The sequence below is a fragment of the Stegodyphus dumicola genome, chromosome X2 (assembly GCF_044657685.1).
Source record: "Stegodyphus dumicola isolate Sdum_Otavi_A_Nest chromosome X2, ASM4465768v1".
Lineage (NCBI taxonomy): Eukaryota > Metazoa > Arthropoda > Arachnida > Araneae > Eresidae > Stegodyphus > Stegodyphus dumicola.
This window is the reverse complement of record NC_140781.1, coordinates 51,288,598-51,311,861: the sequence shown is the minus strand read 5'-3', so window position 1 is coordinate 51,311,861 and position 23,264 is coordinate 51,288,598. Positions and strand designations below refer to the sequence as shown.

The 23,264-nt window shown below is 33.3% G+C and overlaps 1 protein-coding gene across 3 annotated transcripts in view; it reads right to left on the bottom strand.

Moving 5' to 3' along the window:
• Nucleotides 1-8,516: 8,516 nt before the first annotated feature.
• Nucleotides 8,517-23,264, bottom strand: part of LOC118193261 (trypsin-like) — a 38,416-nt gene continuing 23,668 nt past the window's right edge. For 2 of the 3 annotated variants that reach the window (XM_035364313.2, XM_035364314.2), the window contains exons 5-6: nucleotides 19,789-19,937; nucleotides 8,517-9,737 (exon numbers count right to left, since the gene is read on the bottom strand). In XM_035364313.2, coding sequence (XP_035220204.1) covers nucleotides 8,946-9,737; nucleotides 19,789-19,937 — 941 coding nt within the window. In that variant the 3' untranslated portion in view covers nucleotides 8,517-8,945. Of the gene's footprint in view, nucleotides 9,738-14,899; nucleotides 15,414-19,788; nucleotides 19,938-23,264 lie in introns of those variants that run through there. The other variant, XM_035364315.2, reaches the window with a different exon arrangement.

The window sequence follows — 23,264 nt, the reverse complement described above, 5'->3', positions numbered from 1 at the left end:
AGACAACAGAAGCACCAACACCATACTCCTCATATTTGTTTGCCAGATTTTTACCTTGATAGGGTTCGAAGCAACAGGAAACATTTCAATTGAGAGTTTGTCAAGCTTAGGTTTACACCCTTAGTTGAAGCATATAAATTTGAGTATGTTACAATGAGTTCCATGACATCGTCATTTAGGAAAAGTTCAAAATGTTCTGAAGAAGTTCTTACTTTGGTAACTGGTAACTGAGTAATTCTTCCCGATATGGGTTGGACATTTAGATCTGCTTTTTCCCATTTTCGTACAACTTTTTCTAGCTTTTTCTTCTTTGTTAGAAGTGATTGTTGCAAAGTAGAAGAAGTCGATGGAACCCCATCTGCAGGAGAATCAAATTTAGGGAAATATGAAGGATCATCTGGGTCAGAGTCAGCATCAAAAGAACCATCCCGAACAAGATAAGCAGGTGCGTGCAGCAAAGAACCAGGCAGATTATTTATTGTTCCCCCATCTTCCTCACCGGAGTCCTCATCAGAAACAGATGCTGTAGCATTTTCAGGTGGTTCTATGATTATGGCACTTGCTTCTATGTTGTCACACGTCTCTAAAAGATCAGTTAACTCATGTAAGTCTATTTCGGACATCTTGTGTCTTGGAAAATCATTTCAACTAAAAAAATATGAAGAGAAAATATATGCGTTCTTGTGGTAGTGGTTTTGCCTAGTGTTCCAAAAATGGAACACTGGAAATTTCAAGACTATAACTAATTCAAAACTAATAGCTTTTCTATTTTCTTTTTGCAGTAATAAAGAGTAACTAATTGAATAATAACACATTTTTTTTTACAATTTTAAAGTATAATGCAACAGAGTTATAGTTATCTGTTTGTAGATGATTCTACAAAAACCTTGACAAAAATGAAGACCAAAATTTCACAACATCACAGCAGCCAAATATATGCTGGAGTGACAAACTCTTGTGTTCTAAGCAAAGCCATATGCCCTTACAAACTGGCTGACATCACAAATCAAACCATGTGTGCGACCTTAAACCCGTGGGCTAAAAATAACTTTTATGTGAGGGATGTTTCAAAAATGGAACAGTAGGCATAAATGGGTTAAGAAAAATATTTTATGTTAATTATAATACTATTTGTATCATTTCGATGTCGTTTATCAAAACCAGTATTTCTAATATTTTTTTTTATTTTTAAAATGATAAAATATTTTATTTTGCATATAAAGCTGCAAATGAAAATTATTATAATAGCTATAATTTAAAATAATTACCTTTGTGTAATATAAAATATATTCATATTCAATGGATCCACTCTGAAATAATCGCCCATGTTTCCATATGACTGCGGTCATTTCTAGAGATGTCACTTTAGAACTTACTTCAGAAACTTTATAAGGTAACTTTATAAAGATGATGTTCAGCCGATGTTTATTTACCTTCCAAGAAGTAGTGGTCACTTTCACATGGGCTCATCTGAGGAGGATGGTCACCAGAAAGGACTCGTTATTGATAACTTGGTTGCATATAGGGAGCGTATTTACCTCTTTACCTCAAGTGAAAAATTATCTAGGCACGGTTCTGAATAACGTACACGCTTTTTCATTTATTCCATGATTTATTTTATTCCTTTATCAGAATTCTAGAACATAAGCTATCAACATAAGTCAGGATTTCAAGAAAGAAAATGAAAGCAGAAAAAGAGGATTAAAAATTAAAACAACAAGATGTATTTAAAATTAAGCAAAAAAGCAACTCTTATTTTGGAGCAAGCTTTGAATAAAATTCTGTTTAATTCGATAGGGCTCAGATACAGGTAAGTCTTCCTCAGGAACAAAAAACAGTTTTGCCTGAGCAGAAGAAGACTTACCTGTGCCTGATCGCCCTCGAAATCGATAGAGTTTTATCAAACACCTAGGTCAAAATATGATTGCTTTTTCAATAAGTTTTAAATTTTACATTCACGTGTTTTTTTTTAATTTGAGCAAGGTGAATTGGTTAACGATTTTACAACAAATGAAGAAGTAAAGTTTGAAGTTCTTATATCGGTCTATAGCAAAAAAGAAAGTAGGAAAGAAAAAAAAAACAAAAAATGAAGACGAACAATAAATGAAATTATGAACAGATTATGCGAAAGAAATAGCAGGATCATCAATAACTTTTATCAGTAAAGAAAATGAAGTTGAAGAAAATCTAGACCAACATACAACTAATCTAAATCACAACAACAACAAGTAGGCAAACAAAAGTGAAGATAAACAACCGCATTGTTCGAAAAAAAAAATTTTCAACATTTTGGCATATCTGTGTGGTCAAACACTTTACTTCGGTTATGCAAGATTTTTATAATTAAAAGCAAACCATTCCCAAAAGTATAGTTAGTAAATATGTCGAAAGTAACTGTTATTGACCACCCAGCAAAAATATTCAAGAAAAAGGTACTAGATCCATAATGCAAAAAAGTGCTTAAACCTTCTATTTCTTTTTCGCTCTCTTTAACCCATTTTACGATATCACTATCTTACCGATTTAATAGGTAAACTCAACCGAAAACTGTTAAACTAACATACGTATGACAAATATGAAAAAATCAATGCCAAAACCTCACCTTATTCTAGTTAGCTGTGAAGCTTATACTTTAATTCTTTAATTTTTCTGTTTACTTTTGGGTATTTTAACTATTTACCGCCCAGCCGGTATAGTGGTTAGGTGACCCTGACTACCACAGCAAAAGGCCCGGATTCGAATCCCGGAGAAGCTGCTGTTGTAATTGTCCGTCCTTTCATAGGAGGCAACAGTGGTGACCTACTTATTAGGTGCTTCCGTAATGACCACCACTTCCGGCTGTTAATGGATATTAAATAAAGCGCACGGCCATTTTAAAAAAATTCAATTATTTAATATGCGGTTAATATATACATATTTGATTCATTTAATATACTAATTACAAATATTGTTACTTACGAAACAAAGATTAGAATTATTTATCATTACTTTGACAGGTTTTGTTATCTAGAAAGTGTCTCATAAGTCTGTAAATATTTTTAAAATTGAAGGAATTGGTAGAATTAAACGCGGTTTGCAAAAATATGATTTTCGTGAAGGAGGGTTCTTTTTTTTTTTTTTTTTTTTTTCTTTTTCCAATGACAAAAAATAGTCTCAAGAATTCGTAAAATTTCTTACAAATGAATGTTTAAATTTTTTCTTTGTCATAAGGAGTCGTTTTTCAAGGGATTTTGTAATTCGTTTCTTACTTTATCCTTATTCATTGTTAGAGATGGAAATAATTTTTCAGTTGCTGTTGATAATTGAGATAAGCACAGTACAGCTTTGTTAAATTAAGAAAGTACTTGTTAAATTAAGAATTATTTGTTAAATTAGAAAACTTTTGTTCCAGCATATTTCATTTAAAAACTTTCATTCTGAAAATTCATGAATTCTTCACTTATTTTTCAGTGCACATAGTCTTCGATGTATGCCCTTCCCTCTCAAGTTTTTTTATAGTTATTTTCTTATGTAAAAATCTAGTAAATAAAATGCTGGTGGCCCTATACTTCAAAACAAGTCATATCATTTTAGTATTAAGCATTGCTAAGCGTCTCAGAAATTTATTTGTTTGGAAACGAGGTAAGGTCTCGGCATATATGGACAATATTCGCCTTGAAGTGTCTTAATGTCTTTTCCTCGAACTTCACACTCCTCTAAACTCATTTTAGAACTTTATTCTCTCTAATGGACACATATTTTCAACTTAGAATTCATGAAATTAGAAGATGAAAGTGATATTAAGCGGAAAGCAATAACTTAAATTTACATTTACCAATGCTTTTGAAATGTCTTACTTGAGGAATTTTGCAGTGTAGTTAAACCGATTTGCCTTCTTTAATACAATTTTCAACTGCTCTTAAGCTGAAATAAAAATTAGAAGTATAATGTGTTTGAAACCCTAGTGTTATTTACATTGTTATTACTCGAAGAAAGTACTAGATCTGATAATAAACGTACCAGAACACTGAAAATCCATAAAAAATTACTAAATCTAGTTCGAAAGTACTAACAGTGGTCATCCGAGTCGACGTACAGCAATAAAAGAAACTTTATTTTCATGTACGCATATATATGTTGTAGTGTCCAGGGGGTTAACTTCTATCTGGATACAGGAGTAGCAAGAAACTACACAGAAGAAGGGTTCAAACCCTTTATTAACTCTTTAAAATTTACAATGCGTCTGCTTGACGCTAACAAACTTCGCCTCTACTTGGGCGGTAACTGAAAGTCAGAGAATAGAAACTAAAAATTTGAAGATATTAACAAACGATATAACTAGACTACAGGGCTCAGCGAAATCCTAAACTTAAACCCCCTTCTAAAACCAGCGGCAGCAGATAAATGCAATTAAGCCATTTGAACCAGCAATCAGCAAACGTACCTACGGCGGAGACGGCAACTAGAGCCCAATTTTCTAACTCTCCTTCTAAACACTCGGTATTTAAACTTTTCTCCTCAAAGTAGAATTTGCATTCTTTCACGCGTGCTACCAAAATTTAACTATTCTGGCACTGACAATTAAGGGAATGAAGGCTTATAGGGAAGTCTGAACTAAAATTTAAATTATTAATAAAAATAAATATAAATCCCTACAATGTATTTTCTTTCCTTTGGACATTTTTTACTGAAAACTGCTTAGATAGGAAAAATATGAAAATATGAGTTAAATAACAGTAATGTTCAATGAAACACAAGAATTCTATAGTAACATTTATAGAAAGAAATTTTATAACTGTTGTTTTGACACAAACACTTTCTTTTAACTCTTTCTTTGAAGGAACAAAATAATGCAGAAAAGTATTTCAAAGAGTGACTGCAACAATAAAAACATTAAGGAAACATTCGCTTCGCTTGTTAGATTTTTACTAGGTTTCACATTTGTTAAAGATTGTCTAAATGCTGACGATATTTCCAAGAGAATTCTGTGCATTATGTTTACAATACTAAATTAAAATATAGTGCATTCAGATTTTGCCTAACTGCAGATGCAACTTCATGAACGAGAAAAGAAAAATATATACTATACTAAGCACATTTTCATTCTTTTCTGATTATTATTAAAGTTTTTGGACTCGGAAATTTTCTACATTAATGCAAATAGATGGCATATTAATACTGAAATAAGTAAAGTGATGAAAGACAATAAGGTATCCAACAACGTTCTAATCGTCAAGTTTGATGAAATTTTTCAAAAACATTTTATTGCTATATTTTAAAGCTCATGCGTTAAATCTTCCCAAAACTATTTCTGTTCTCTTTCCGGTCGTCAGAAGCAGAATTATGGCTGTTCTTGCTCTACGACGTGAACAGAAAGTTTCTGTTTAAGAACCCGGAAGGTAATGCCTAATGGTTGCAAGGTTTATCCTAAGTTTTTAACAGTTAGCTTTAGTTAAAGCCACTTTCTTGTCCCTCCTAATTTCAGCTTACAATTACCTACCAGAATGTGTTTTTAGAATCGCATTTAATGCAAATGTGTAAGAGCGGTATTTAAGTCGAAGTTCATTAGAGAGCAAGAATTTCTGATTAGCGCGCGTTCGCCTTTTTGGCTACACTCTCTCTAAGCTATCGGTCTCTAAGCCCTCGGTCGTATTTCAAGCCCTTGATATTTTTGCCAGCTTAGTTGATATTTAGGGGCTAACTACTTAGAAATCTTGATAGCTTCGTTTATATCTTTTTCGTTAAGCTTTAGTTAAGTTTCATTTCTTATTACTTTGAGTTCTAGCCCAAATGGAGGCCTTGCTGTACCCTATGAGAAGGAGCCATCTATTAAGTTTTTATTTTGAGAAATAAAGGGTAATTGACCCTTCTTGAGTTTTCGTCTCTGTTCATGAACTAAAGCGATTATTCGCTTAAGTGTTCACGAAGTTCCTACACATTTAGATGTTAGATAAAAGATTGTAACCCCACATGGTACACATACTACTTTAAATAACTTTAAAATGATAAACTGAATAATTTTGTAAAGATGATTTTGAACCTTTATATTTGCTATTAAGTGCTTGGGAACAAGATTAGTTTTGGAATTCAATTTTCATTCTTGCAAGATTTTCTTTTCCTTCTGTTTATCTGTGTGTGTATTTCATCAAACCTATTTTTTGAAAAACATGATTTTTTTAAACTTTTCTCTTAAAGAAAAAGCTTTAACTTAAAATATTACTATAGTAATTTTATGAAACGTTTCACAAATATTCTACAAAATATTGTAAATTAAATGGACTAAGGGTTAAGATTTATGTACGTATCTAAAAGTTTCAGACACATTTTTTTAAATAAAGAGAGAAAATTTTCTCGAGAAATAGCTAGTGCATGTACTGAGACAGGTATATTTAATGGACATTTTACTTTGTCACTTAGATATTAGTCCATATAACCTCTTAATAAGTATAAACGATAAAAATAAAAGTAAAATATTGATAAATCTTTTTGTGAGGACCTATTTAGTAATTCTGAAATGTAACAAATTTTTAACCCAAAATGTAAGAAAAAAACCAAAAATTGTACTTTGATTATGTATTTTTATCAATTTAAGTAGTATTCCGCTAAATAGCCCGAATAACAGATTTATTTGTTGTAATTTTTAAAATGTGGGTGTCAAATGTCGTCAAATATCTTAACTAGCTAATAAAATTCAATTTTCACTGAGTAAACATGGATCCATACCATTCATGTCTCCTTCAGCGTGTTTAATGTGATGCAGTCTTCATGAAAATAAAGATTATTTCAATAAATTTCTTGTGTTTGCACGAACATAATTATAATTTTTTATTTGGATTAATGCTATTTGACGAGGTGAAAAGCGCTTTTTGAATGGGCTGTCAGGACTAAGGTTTATTTCAATTAGCGATTCAAATACCTCAGAAAAAATGTTCAGTTAGTTCCACCGAAACTAAAGTATAAAACCCCATCACGCATGTAAGCACACCATTTTTTTGACATTCTTTCTCAGACGTAAAGACCGACAGAAACGCATTTGAAAAACTTTTAATTGCCTTGTTAGGAAATATTTGTTTACAGTTCGCTGAGTCAAAAAAAATTATTTTTCTTTTGTTACAGACGAAAGATTTATTTTAATTAACTTATCATTTTTTATGTTCAATTTCTCCTGCACTGTTCATCTACTCCACCATAAAATGCAAATAAAATGAGTTAAAATATTGAGTGAGAGTCTGAAGTAGGGATTTCCAAACTTTTTTTCGCATCGTCTCCTTTTATGGTTTCTTTGATCTACCCCCTTATATTTTTCTCTGTAATATACAGCATATAAACATAATCATAATGCAAATAATTGCACATAAAATAAATAAAGGATGTTTAAGAACTTTCATGGAACAGACACATATAATCATTCTAAATAATGAATTTATTGATGGTCACATTTGAAGTTTAACTTCAGTTTAAGTACGCTGTAAAAATATCTGTTAGCTGGTCCCAAAGATTTGATAATTTTCATGGGCCTTAAAAATTTCATGGTCCTTAAAACTTTCCATGGCCTTAAAAATTTAGGATAATTTATAAAAAGGTGTTTAATAATCTCTCGGATGCAAATGCCATGGCCAAATACAAACTGAAGGAACATTAAATTCCAATAAAGCACCGGCTCCATAACACCAATGGAGATCGACTTATAACTAAAACCGTAGTCAAGGTTAGAACTGGCCATCACATAGGACTGAAAATTGACAGAGAGGGTATCAAAGCCTACATAAACTGTGATAACTGCCCGGACACAGAATTGAAAACTGCATACCGTTTTGATTTTCCAACCATCCCTAGCTGAATTGTTAAAAATTGGGGGTATTGTTTAAAAGACCGAACTCTACGATGATAACATTTTGCAGATTGCCAGGCCTGTCCTCTTTGCCGATGGCAATATTTGAACAGACCGTTATCATAGACACGACAAGAACAATAATTTCGAAGGCTAAGTGCAACACTGCAGAAGAGTTAAATGTTCTGTAGGTATTGCGCCATCTTTCATTTTTAAAGCACTTGTCACGATGCTTAATTTTTGCGATGCACTGTGATAGTTTTTATTGAATCTGAATATTCTAGAGATACAAATGACTAAATATTATCGAATTTTTCACCAGCGGAAAAATAACACCAGCTAGTATCCATGAAAGTATGAAAAATGTGCACTGAGAATCAAAGGCAAAGATTTGAAGGATGAACATTTCTCTAAACAGTGTCATAAAGCCTTTTTATTCTAACGAATAGAAAAATTGGTTCTAAGCTGAAGTAAATGCGTAGAAAAAGAAAGAAAAATTAATTGTTGGAAAAAATGTTATTATTGTATATTAGGCTTAGAACTTATTGAAATTTTGCTATAATTTTCATAGCTAAACGTTTGTAACTGGGTTATCTTTTGCTCTTGCATAAATTTTATGCATGCGTTGTAAAGATATATACCAAATTTTATCATTCATTTTCATAATTCCAATAAATAATTTAAAGACAAAATAATAAAATAAATCGTTGCTTTTTTTATAAATTCCTTTATTTTCTACTTTTTAATTAGTTTTCATACATAAATGTACATAAGCTTTAATACAGAAATATACAATATCAAATATTTAAGATCTCAATAATGTATAATTCCTAGTTTTTAAGACATCCTCTGTACACTTCTATATGTAGAAGACATATGGAGTCTCTCAGTTCTTCCTACAGTTCAGTAGATAAGCTCCACATTATCGTCACAAGTTATAAAAGCTAAGAAGAGACGTTCTGAACACAATTAATAAATCTTTTTCTCTTGCAAAAAGTGAATTCTATGAAATAATTAAATATTCATATAGTACAAAAGGAAATGGGTTATATAAACAAGGGACATGAAGGATTAAAAAACTATGCATACGATATGATTGCCTTATGTTCTACAAAGACTCGGTTCCTCAAGAATATCAGATAGGAAGTACTAAAGGTGGCAGTACAGTGTACCAAAGATGATAGTAAAGAATACTCAAAAGAACAATAAGAAATGCTGTAGATGGATAGATGGAGACAAAATAAATGACGAATTTGTAAAATCCAATAGTTGATACCACAAAGACAATATCATAAATGGTAACATATATAGCCGCACATGATGACACAGTGAGATAACGAAAATAAGAGATAATCCCACAAAAGATAACAAGAGAGCCATAAATTTTTAAAAGTGTTGGAATTAAGGACATGAAAATAAATTGCTCTATATTTCTGCCTTCAATTCTCTTTTCAAATTGAAGGTACGGTTTATCTACTTGAAAATCTGTTGGAGTGAGAGACATGAAAATAAAATGCTGAAAAAATGTGTTGAAACTAAAGTGCTGAAAATACGTATCGAAACCAAAATGCTGAAAAATTGTTTTTCCAGTCCACTCTTCCGTTTGGTGATTCGATATTTCTACCTGAGAATCTGACTTCTCTATTTGGAAATCCGACTTTTTAATTTGAGATTCCAGTTTCTGCCCCTGGGAATCGGATATTTCTTCTACGCGTAAATCCGAATTTTCTGCTTGGTAACCAAGCTCTTCTACTTGAATGTCCGATGCTTCTAGGTGGGCTTTCGACTTCTCTGCTTCAGATTTCGACTGCTGTCTTTGATGATTCAGCTTTTGCTCTTGATCATTAGATTTATTTATTTTTTGGTCTGGCCTTTCTAATTGATGATCCGGCTTCCCTACCACTGGTTGCGACTTTAGATTCTTTATCTAAGAAATAAAAATATAATTATAAATAGTAATTCAAGTATATGTTTAACTTTATTATGAACTTAATATAGCATATCTACCAATCCTGAAATATGAAAAATCGAGACGTCTCTCTGAGCTGAAAAGGCTACTTTAAAAGGACTCAATTGACAAATAAGATATAATTTATAGTACATAATTCGGATTATTAAAATAGTTGTCCATGATTCTGATGTAAAATACATTAATGTAGCCCTTAATTCACTATTTCAAATTTTTATTTTTATTTTATGTTTTTTGCTAATCGCATTCGATTTCATAATTTTCTTAAAATTTGATATCGATGAAAATCCGAGCAGGAAAAAATAAATTTCAGTTTCGAAGTGAAAAACGTTAACGTGCATTAAACCACTCAGATGAACTTCATTCATATATTTATAAAAATATGCCGTTCGTATGTTTAAAGATAAATTACATACAAGTATTTAGCTGTTAAATATCAGCAGCTAAATTAACAAATGTTACCTAATAAAGATTAGTTACATCTTCGTAAAATGCTCTGCAAATCTCTATAATGGATTAAAATACAAGTTGAACAAAAATTAATCAGAAAAAATATAGAGACATCAGAGTTCGTCGAATCAGGAAACATGAAAAAAGCGCTATGCCCTCGCCGGGATTCGAACTCAGGATTAACTAGCTAGGCGTGCTTCTACGTGCACGCGGTAAGAAAAGAGAAAATATCTTACAAATCTGTGATGGAAATTAAAGGACAAAACCCATTCCAAACAGTGATTCTTGCAACTGTGACTTTATTACGTGTCATCAAATTAGGGGGACTTTAAAATTTCGCATTAGAGAACATAAAGCTCGGGGGGGGACTCATAAATTCTCTGTTGCACAGAAATGTTAGTCATAGAATCATATTTTCTGATTATTCTGGGAAAAGTTTCCAGCGTTCTTCAGACTTTCTGTAAAAGTCTTTTTAGTTTAGTTAATGGTTTCAATTTTAATCCTCATTTATCCTAGGACTCAAGCATTTTAATTTTGGAATGTAAGCTTCCCATTTTCGTTAATAGGTGTTGCAAGCCTTTAGTTTCCGTTCTTTTGTTCTAATATCATATCTATTTTTTTCTTTCCACGATTTCTTTTTCAACAGGCATTACAGTTCAATCATTTGCCAATAAACAGAACAAAAGGCACGATTAAAACTTCCGAAATACGTAATATTCACATCTTTACTTACTACACAATTCTAGTTGAAAATTGTTCTGTATTTCTTGTATCCCTTTGATGGCAATGACTATACTACACACTAAGATAAGAAATAACGCAGTCTAAATTGTTTCGCTTAAATTTTTTTATACACGTTGGAACGCTCACAGGGCCAGGCTTTTGCAAAAACTATGCCGCAAAAACTAGAAAATATATGATATTAATTAAAAGTCAAAACAAGCGAGCGAACTTTTTGATAAATATATTTTTTAAACTCCTGCTTATTCCTCATCTTCGAAAAGCTTCATATCCGCAGCATTATCGCAGTAGTTAAATGGTCCATAGAACATAACAATAATATCTTTCGTAACAAACTTTCTTTCGTGATAAACTTGTAGAGACATTAGGTTATTTCGAAGCAGAAGAGATAAGAAATGAGCAATGCCCTCGCCGGAACTCGAATCTATCGAATACGCGCCGGGAGTGCTGACTATTACATCACAAAGGCATGCTACGAAGGCGGGAGAAATACCTCAGTAACTGAAAGCTATCTGCATAATTTTCAAAATTTCAAAAAGTCTTTTTTTTTTTTTTTGTTCACACAATGAATAAAACTTAATTTAATTAATATATTTATGATTTGCATTTAAATAAATATTAGGATCACTACTGATTTCATTTGCAAGAGTTTGTTTTTCGGCATCTGCAAAATAATTTACCGAAAACATGCATCATTAATTATATTTTGCAAATATGCCTAAATTTAATCTTAGTGCAAATTCAGCCCGTTTCCAAAAGAGAGTTAATTATTCTCAGCTGAGCCTTAGACGGAAGGATTCACTAATTTTATTCCCAAATGAGCTCGATTGCGAAATATCCGCTCACTTCAGTTGCAACATAGTTTGTAAATAAGATAATGTCAAATCAGTGCTTTCAACGGCATAAGACTTTTTTTACCGCAGTTTATCTTATGGGATATGCTTATACACAAAAACAATATTGCACAAATATTTTGGTTTTAGTTTTATTTTGCATTTTTGTATAGAAGCCTTTGACCTCCTTCTACGCGTTTCCATCATTTTTATTTTTGCACGTATTACACGTATGTCGTCGAAATGACTATTAATTCTTCCTGACGTTTTCTAAAACAACTCAAACTTTATGCTTCTGCACTTCAATTTTTGCTTCACCTCTTGTGCATACACGACTTTTCTGGTCCATGACTTTCTCATCTGTATTTACGAGAATACTTCTATTGCAATGTTAAATCGGCAAACCCAACGGCTATTTCCATTTTTCATGGATATGTTTCATTCTAAAAGACTTGCCACTATGAACTATGGCTTTCTGGCCCCTTTGTATTACAGTATATTGCATTTTTTTCTAAGACCCTGTTAATAGAACTCTCAGCATAACTAATAAAGTATAGTACGACAAGTTAACAAAAGAAAAAAAAGAAGAGGGAATGAAGCTGCTACTAGAAATTGGTCTTTAACAATGATCAAATGCAAAAATATGCTAATGTGAACCCTATCATTGTCACGGTCATATACTCATTCTGCTAAACATTTATATGAGGGGATGGAAAACGAAGATTAATATGGAAATGATGGTCAAAAAATATTTCCGTTTCGAACTAAAACGAAAATAAAATCCTCAAGGCTCTTTCGCGATAAGGCTATTTTGGCCCATCGTTCTAAATTTAATTCATAACTTCAAATTTCTTTACTATATATTTATGGGACCTTATTGTCTTATAAGTTAACTTTCTCTAACGTATTTAATAACAATTAAATCGGTCATATATGATATATAGCAGCGTTGGCCAAACTTCATGTCAGTAAGAGCCGCACGGTTGAATTCAGGAATGTTCGAGAGCCGCATCTAGACTTTCTAAAAGCCACAAGTTCATATTTACATCATTATAGAAGTAGTGGAAGAGGTTTTAAATAGAACGAAATCTCTGATAACTTTGTAGAAAGAGTCTAAACTATTTAATTACTTCTTTTTGGACACTGAATAGTTTTAGTTTACCATATTTCATACATATATTTTATATGCACGAGCCGCACAAATTGCCTGCGGGTGCCATATCAGGCTCGCGAGCCGCACTTTGGCCACCCCTGATATATAGTTTACGTCAAAAATGATGCCACATATTTTTTTTCTGAAACGACGCATTATTCTGTTACAGAAATAACACCTCTAGTCATTTACGAAAATATCTGCTGTTTGTTTTCTTAAAATATTAAGACAACACTTTGAAATCTGGCATATGAAAATTCATTTATCAGATAATACAGAGATAGAAATAAGTTACGAAAATTTTCAAATTTGTTAAATTATTCAGATAATTAGCATCACACTTACCTATAAGCTCCAGTAATGCAAAAGGGAAAAAGTCCAGTATTTTTGTTAAGACATAATTTTTGGTTAAATGAAATCTAATTTCTTCTAATTAGATGATTTACTCTACAATAAGAGTGAGGAAATTTTTTAATCAGAAAAATTATTAATTTAAGCCTAAAAATGCCCTCTTTTCATTTATTAACACGTTCTCCCAAATGCTGGTTAGCTCACGTTGCCTCCAACAGCCGTAAATTTAATGGTCTGTTGCTTTGTATTTTATGATTGTGAAACATATATTTTTCCCCCGTGTTTGACTTTTCTAGACAAAACTTATTTAAGAAACCGGAAAACTTACAAGATCAAGATTAGTAAGGGAATTAAAATATTTAAAAAACCAGCTTCAGGTTATATTGTTGACCTCGAGCTTTACTTTTCATGCCATTTCTTCTACCTCAACATTGAACTCCATTTCACCACTTCATCACTTCATGACATTTCAACCTTCAGTGCTCGCAAGTCTCAGCTCTGAAAATCGAACACTCCGTTTTTGACATGCTTTCATTAGATGGCATGTGAGAAACGCTAACAAATGAAAACCTTGATTTGTTTACGAAACCGTTACGAGCACCACCCGTTCCATGTTGATTGAATGGTATATATAATATACAATGAGTTCAAGAACCAAATTCAAGAACACGATGCTCCTTTAAAAGAAGAAAGAAAATTTTATTTTTATGTTACTCTCTTTAATCAGTGACCTTTTTAAAACTTCCAACTGAAGCCCCAAGCCGTTCAGATTAAAAGACCACTTCCACTATTTCCGGAATTAATAAAACTAAAGAGGAAAAAAAAAACCTGTTTTCAACTCGAAGTGTTAGGTTGGAAGTTTGTTTTTGTTACGACATCCGGTCATTAACCTCTCCAATATCTAAGTTCCTACACGTACTCTCGAACCTTTCCAACAAATTTCATGTCAAGATTTCGTTTATCAGGATGATGTCAAGGGCACCATTTCCTAACTGAAGAAAACTCTCAATTTAACCTAAGGGGATAATCATCTAGTTAAGGCTAAACACTCTACGTGACCAGGTTTAAAAACGAAACCACATATACAGACTAAAAAAAAATACTCTTCTTTAAAATAAAGCTCTGAAAGAAACAAGCACACGTTCACCGGTATAACTTAATGAAAAAGTAATTTATAAAAGGCAGAGATAGATAATTTGATGAGTCTTTTGGGTGTATTTGAAATAGGTTATATGCATTACGGAGGTCAAAATGTAAAAGTTCAATGAATGCAGATATTTGACCTAAACAAATATCTGAAGTAGGGTAAAACAGGTTACATGAAGCATTTTACCGCGCCTTATTTTAATCGAATGTTGTCTGCTGATCGAGTTCCCTGCACATAATTTTTGCTCAGGTCATCGGAAAAGTGAGAGATAAATCAGTTCTTTGTATTAATTTCTATGACAAATTAATAAATGATAAAGTTTTAGTTCTTTGACTTGAAATGGAAGGTTCAATTTCCAAACCTTTAATAATCAAGGTAACGAAAATATATGAAGTTAAGTATTCTTATATATGGCCAGTTAAGAGTAAAATACTGATACATGACACTGAATTGAGTATTATTTTATTAAAAGCTCATCTATGGGATACATTTGGTAAAAAAACAGGTTATAACGTTCCAGGTTATAACGATCCGCGCAAAAATGCACCAAAACGGTGATAAAACATTCACAGTATAAAATATCACTTCTAATAGCTTCGCGAAGCTATTCAGCTGCATAATCATCGTCAATAAATACAAAATAAATAGAATAGTGATGATGCGTAAGTCCATGGTTTTATAGTCCGGAATGCAGAAGCCAGCTGCATTTATGTTTGTGTTTCCATGAAAGCCAAGTACCAGGCCGCAAACCAAATATAGAAGCATCAGCAGAAAAGGCTATTGACGCTTTCTTCATTTTAGTAGCCTCTCATTTGCTTTATCCACGCCAGAAAATGAGATACTCTCGTATAGACATCTGGGAATCCTCTTTTGGCGCACCCGGAGCCAAAGCTCGTCAAGCCAGCTAACACCCAACCTCTGTCCTGTGTTTGACAGGCGAGTGGTCCTCCAGAATCACCCTGATTAAAAAAAGACAGCACTTGAGTTCAAAATCCATTACCTTTAACGCTATGTACACATACTAGTTTTCATAATTTAGAATAATTATATACAGTCGAAACTTCTTTAGCGACCACTCTTGTTTAACGGAGGCTTCGCATTTAAAGGGTCTTTCCTGAATCCCTGGATCCTTAAAATAGGACATCAATGTATTTCAACTCCGATAATTGACACGCTTGACAGCGAAGCAAGGAAACTTGTTGACTGAAGAATTTTGTTAGTGATCGGTTATTTTTTTGACAAATGAATAAAAGAAGAGTCTCTTTTAGAAAAGCTCTTTGTTCTCAAAATTAAGCATAGAATTTGAGACAGTAAAGGTTCAAACCTTCAAACACACGAATCTGAAAACAAATGTCGTAGGCGGAAGTGAATTCCCATCTATTATCTGAGGTTTCATGAATAGTGGGGAAAGATGTGAAAAGAAATTCTCCCACCGACGCGAAGCTTTCGCTTTCTTCTACCGATTTTTCACAATTCCACCAGCGGCCGAGCGGTAAAGTCGCTGAACACTGGTAGTTCGGTCCGAGGTTCGAATCCCGCGAACGGACTGGCTGCGTGGGCGTTTTCGTGGTTTTCCCCATGTGTAACGTGTATACGAGCCAGTTTCCCTTAGAAAGTCCTCCACGAAGGCATCCCTCCCCCTTAGGCAGATAGCCCTAGTGTGCTTTGCCGTAATTAAATAAACCAAATAAAATAAACTTCTTTTTTTCCGAAGTCGCGATAAGACATAAAAATCTAGCATCAATCAACACGAAACATACATTTTTTCGCTTTAACTGAATTCTTAACCTAAGTAACCGAGGATAACCGAATGTCTAGGTAGTCTGATTTAGAGTGTGGCTGATTGTTTGTCATGGTACCTAAACGCAAAATTTAATGTTAAAAGAGAAAAAAATAGGTTATCGATGTTTCATAAAAAAAAAAAAAAAAAAAAAAAAAAAAAAAAATTAGTGGGAAAGGCACACACCAGAGAATTTGGGGGGGGGAAGCAAATGAAAAGGTGGAGGGAGGAACCTGGATCTGCAACAGCAACGAAAAATGCAGAAATATCGAAACTGATGAAGGTGCATAGCATAATGATTCAAATGGCTTTTTCAGATTTTTCTACACTCGCTAGCAATGTTTCTATACTTATGTACTTTTGCTACAACAAAATGGTGAATAATGAAAAAAATACGGACTTCAGTTTCGAATTGCTAGTTCGAAAAATTAAGTATTAAAGCATAACGGGTCATTTAAATCAATTTGTGGTAAGTCAATCCAGGGTCTTCTAAGCTAGTGACAGAATGAATAAAAATACAAACAGAATGAAACCAGTCTCCCTTTTTTTACTATCATCAAACCAAATAATGCTTTTAAAAAAATGTAAAATAAATTAGAGGCTTTAAAAGACTCGTTGAAGTTGTTGAGTGTACAGTATGATCGATGCTTTTAAAACACACGTTGTCATATGGAAGGACAAGGAAGTTAAAATGTTTTAAGTTTATAAATTCTAGCAAACTAAAATGCAATGAAAAAACAAAACCAACCAGGATGGTATTAGAAATCATGGCGAAATGGTTTATTTAATTCAGGAACATCAAACGTACAAAACAGGTTTACTCTTTAATTAATAAATAACGTTGCTATCACTTAATATCATGACTGGGTTAAGACGATAGTCTTTACCTTGTCAAGAGATTTTAAAGGTTTAAAAGTAAAACTTAGAAATAATTTTCGACCACCAAACACTGCTTAGATGGGCCAATCTTTTGATAGAAAAATAATTTAAAATCATGCAAAACTTTATCAAACTTATCCTGCCTGGATAACCAGGAATTAGCGAAATCTATATCTCGCTTGATATTAAAAGCTGCTAAAGGCACCAGCTTCAGCTGCGTGCAAAACTATTTACAGAAGGCAGAATTTAACCAAATTACTTTGTAAAGGTTTCATCCTTACTTGAAGTTTTAATGGCGGAATTAATGTTGCAGAGTACAACGTAACTGATGAACATTTATGTCCAGAAGAATAAAAAATAAAGAGATAAATAAAAAATCAAGGTAAAAAATAAAAGATATTTCATTAACACAGATGAAGACAGACATGAAAACATAGAAACAGAAACTGGCAACTTAAGTAACATGCTAATAAAAGATACACTGAAATACATTGATGCAATTAAAACTTCTTTCTTGAATCATGGGGACTCTGGAGTCAATATGAAGAATTTGAAAATTCATCTCAAAAAGAATATGGCAGAGAAAAAGAAAAAGAAAGTTTAAAATAAAAGCATGAAAAGCTGTTTATACAAATTAATATTTAATGATTTCTATAACTGCATGCACCTGTTTTACTAAATTCCCTTTTTAAAGTTAAAAAGTAAGTTATTTCTTATTTCATTTGCGCAGTTTTCTTTTAATTATACGGCCCACTAGCGCTGAACACTGGTAGTTCGGTCTGAGGTTCGAATCCCGCGAACGGGCTGGCTGCATGGGCGTTTTCGTGGTTTTCCCCGTGTGTAACGTGCATACGACCCCGTTTCCCTTATAAAGTCCTCCACGAAGGCATTCTTCCCTTCAGGCAGATATCCCTCGTATGCTTTGCCATAATTGAATAATCCAATCCATTTTAATTATACATTTTCAAATTCATTCATTCATATTTAATTAATTATATGTAATACTACTTATGTTAATGAATTCTAATTAAAAACATTTTAAGGATCTTAAGCGCAAAACAAATTCGTTTTCAGACATTGCACTCCCCTTTAGCGGACACTCCCAGGTAACGTTTACAACTTTGGTCCCGTAAATGACCGCTAATGAGAGAAGTTCGACTGTATATATATGCAATATATAAAATTTTGACTAGCAACAGACCAAAGGTCCAACATGGCTAACCAGAAATTTATCTTAAATAACAGCGCATATTACAATTCTAAAGAACCCCCCCCCTTGCTTTTCTGTGTTTTTTAAGCTTTTGTCCGTCTTCAAAGGTCGGCATGTCAGCAGTAAAAAATATTCTGATTTCTGATATCTGAGATCTTGAAGAGTTTCCATGGTATTCAACATAAACAGGTAAGCTGTTCCACCTGCAGAAAATTTCATCATCTTAATTACTTCAAGTATGCCTTCTCCTACCGCTTTTATTATGTTAAAAGTATATTACGAATTTTGCTTATCAACAAATAAGTTTCTTCAAGCTAATCTAAAATTAAAAGTTACTCTACCAAATTAAGTTGTAATCGTACATGGTCTCATTAAAACCAAAATACATGCAATGTTGCAATTGCATGAAAATGTTTGCAGTTATTTAGAAATTCTATCTAGCCTTATCTATTTCATATTCAAAATGTGAAGCCTCACCTTTATATGCCCAATAAGATATTCCATTATCCATATCTACCTGAAAATTTGTACCTAAATATTTACATAAGCTCAAATTATCAACTTGCTACATGCTCACCATCATATTATCCACATACTTACTCATAAAGATGGCGTAAGTAACGAAGTGGTCTCAAAACTAAGTTCTTCTGCGGTCGGGACTGATATATTAAACAATACAAGGAAATTTTAAGTATAAAATTATCATACAAGGTTTCTTATTGGAACTGTTTATTTTTATTAAATTACTTACCCCTTGTTAATGAAAATCACCAGTTTTCTGTATATAAACTCACAATAGGAATAAATATCATAGCTCTAGGCATATTACCATTTCTTCCAAGTGCAAAGAACGACGGAGAGGAATAGACAATACTAACAACTAATTCTCAAAGAAATAAAATTTTGTAGTATGTAAGTTTCTACATTTACTGCTTATTACTTTATAAAGTATTTCTCTCTCCTTCTTGGCGAGCCTTCGTGGTGTAGAGGTTTGCACACTGGACCGGTATTTCTGAGGTCCGTGGTTAGATTCCCGGCGAAGGCGATTGCATATTTTTCATCTTGTCTGCTTCTCAAAAAATCCTAATGACTCTACAACTTGATTTTAAAAGTCTGATTGCAAGCACTAATTATACACTCCGTATTCTCAATTAACTATGACCCTTTGAACCCTGCTAACAGAAGGCCCTAATCTAACTATTTACGACAGACAAATAATGTCAACAAAACAATCCTGTAAACTCTCTTCTCAGAAGAAGGGGGAAGGGTGTCACTTCAGCATTTAAAAAAGTGAATTAGTATTTACTGATAATCTTACTTTTCGTTTCATGAGCTTAATGGCGTTTTTTGTCATTTTCACTCGTGAGATCAGGGTCTTGTTACTTGATACAATATTTAAATAAAGGTTATTAGAAAAAAAAAACCCTAAGAATAAAATTTACAATTTTCTTTATTTGTTTCTTACCTGACACGTTCCTTTACCTCCTTCAAGAGTGCCGGCGCACAAATGCCAAGGTTGGATTGGAATTCTAAATTTGTTGGTGTATTCAATGCATTTACTATTGTCAAAAATCTGAAGGCCAACAGCACGAAGATCGTCGGAAGCTTTAGATGCTATGGGGAATGAAAAGAAAAAAAGTTAAAAGTATGATAAAGCAGAAGAATACATTTCACTGAATACAATGCACCATCATGATGATATAATGCTAAATATCTTCATAAAGAAATAATTGCTTTTACAAATGAAATAAATATAACATTTTTTTTATCGCTCAAAGGCATTGTTGAAGAATAGTTCCGAATCTTTAAACAATAAAAAAATAAAACTTTTGCTTACACCTGTTTAGTCTAATACATACTAGTATCAAACCTCATAAAATCATTGTATTTTTTAAAAGTAAATGTTGTAGACCAGGCGATGAGGTTTTTTTTTTTTTTTTTTTTTTTTTTTTTTTTTTTTAAAGTCTAAACGGGCCTTGTCTCTGACGGACTATTGTTTTCATTTTGCGATTTTGGGTCGAATAACTCTGAATGTCCATTTCACTTTTCAAACTGTTGCCACCAAATATTATCGCCCTCTATTACATTTGAAGAAATTAAATAATGAAGAATCTGCATAAATGTAAGTATGCTTCTCGCATTGTGATAAAACAACGGTACCTAGAGCCATCGAATTTTGAATGACGTAATCTTACAGCAAATATGGGCATCTGAAAGCCCAAATTTGAAATTTGGAATTTGTTTTATTATCAATCTCATATTTTGTAAAACTTTAACGAATTTTTGATTAACAAACTCAAAGATTTCAATGCGAGCAATGGCAACGTTGTACAGGAAAAAAAATTATCTCCAGCGCGTGAGACTGTGTATCGGAAATTCTAGATATGCTCAATTAAAAATTATTTTACGATATTGCTCTTGAACTAAATTTCATGGTTTAAGTGTGAAGAACATGATATTTAATAAATAAAGGTAACACAGAAAATGTTAAAAAAAAACCGCCCTTTTGGACGTAATTTAAAATCCGAAACCTTTCAGACTTTCTTTTCTCTTGTTAATCTTTTTTAAATCTTTCTGGTTTTGTGGTGGTCTTCAAATTCATTTACTTTATGCTTACCAAAAAATATCAGTCCATCAAGCTGCTCATAAATATGGATTATAAGAGCAATTCCGATTGTTTAATTCTCTGCACTTGCATTTGTAGACACATTAGGATTTTTTGGAAGCAGGGGACTTGAAAAATGAGCAGTGCCCTCGCCGAGAATCGAACCACTGACCCCTAAATAAGCGCCGAGCGTGCAGACCACCACACCACAAAGGCACGCTAAGAAGGCGGGAGAAATACATTATACTCTCACCTTTTAAAGGGTGGCTGGGGATAAGGGGACCCAATCGGCAAATCCTGGTGTTGAAAATTCATCATTCACTACCTTTTAGTTCGGGCGCCACTGTAGAGACATTAGAAATTTTTTGGAAGCCAGAGAGATGAATAATGAGCAATGCCCTCGCAGGGACATTGCTCATTTTTCATGTATCTTGCTTCCAAAAAAGACGAGTTCCGTGGTTCGTCCAACCTCTCGAATACGCGTCGAGCGTGCTGACCACTACACCACGAAGGCATGCTAAGAAGGCGGGAGAAATATCTTATAAGCTAACTTGTCTGAATTGCTTTTCACTGTATAAGCTCCAATAAAGTGCCGATGTATCTTGTCAACTCTTTGCGTAGGCCTTAATTTAAGATTAAAAATCTTACAATGTAATTTTCACCTTGTGCTTCTTTCCGAATCGTTCTCCGTTAAAGGGTATGGACACAAATATACTTAACAGTTATTTAATTTAAAAAATGTTAAAAAAATTGTATGAAAACATTATTTAACAAATAATTTTAAAAATCTGAAAGCTTTTAGATTTTACATTACACCCAAAGGGACATTTTTTTAACGTTTTGTGTGTTACCTTTATTTATTAAATATCATGTTCTTCGCCCTTAAACCATATAAAATGTAATCCAACAGCAATATCGCAAAATATTTAAAAGAACATATCTTTAGAATTTCCGATACACAGTCTCGCGCGCTGGAGATTTAAAAACATTTTCTCCTGTACAGTGTTAGCATTGCTCGCTTTGAAATCTTTGAGTTTCTTAATCAAAAACACATAAATGCTTCACAAAATATGAAATAGACAGTAAAACATATTCCAAATTCCAAATTTGGGCTTCCAGATGCCCATATATGGGTGGAGACATGGGTTATTCAAAATTTGATGGCTCTAGGTACCGTTGTTTTATCACAATGCGAGAAACATACATACATTTATGTAGATTCTTTATTTAATTTCTTTAAATATAAAAGAGGGCGATAATATTTGGTTACAACAAATTCAAAAGTGATTCGCCTTTTACAGTGAATCAATGCAAAACGCCAAAAGGAAATAAATAGCCCATTTCAGCTAACGCTCCTTTGGGTTAATAATACACTCATATCCATAAATTAAGGATAATTCGGAGTCACGCGGAAATCGAACTCTAAAATAAATATATCACCTGTAAAATCACTACACACATCTTCAAGAATCATATGCAAATTTCAGAAAGTAACCAGATGACACCGATGGTACGTCACAATGAAGAGAGTGTAAGAGAGTGATACGTAAGGAATACAGGCAAAGAAGTAAAATTGTTCGCAGGCGCTTTATAAGCATTTCAGTGTAATAACCGAATAGTTATGATCCAAAGGACGCATTTGGATGATTTTTTACGTGGTAGAATTATCGGCCGACTGGAATGTGGGCGTAGCCAACTGTAAGTATCAGACGAACTTGGAATTGCCCAGAGTGTCATCTCCAGATTTTGGCAACGATTCCAAGATGATGCTAACGTGAGTTGACGTTACAGCACAGGTCGCCCCAGAGTTACAACGCGGAATGAGGACCGGTATTTGGCAGTTACTGCCAAAAGAAACAGGCGGAGCACAGCCTCAGACCTGTCTCGTCAGCTCTCTTCAACCACTGGTACGACAATTTCAAGGTAGACCGTGTACAGACGCTTAGGGCAGATTGGTCTATATGCTCGTAGACCTGTCAGATGCGTTCTACTTACTGCAACTCACTGTCGCCTGTGGTTAGCCTGGAGTAGAGAGCATGCATTGTGGACACCGCAACATTAGGCTTGTGTGATGTTTACCGACGAGTCCAGGTTTAGCTTGCAGTATGATTCTCGCCGGACTTTCATATGGAGAGCTCCAGGGACCCGTTACCACCAAGAAAACATCATTGAATGACACCGTTACGGTGGTGCAGGAGTGCTCGTTTGGGGTGGAATTATTCTAGGTTCCAAAACTGACCTGCATGCTCAAATTGGAACCATGACAAGCCAAATCTATCGGGACGTCATTCTGGAAAAACATGTACGTTTGTTTCGGGGTGCCATGGGAGCACAAT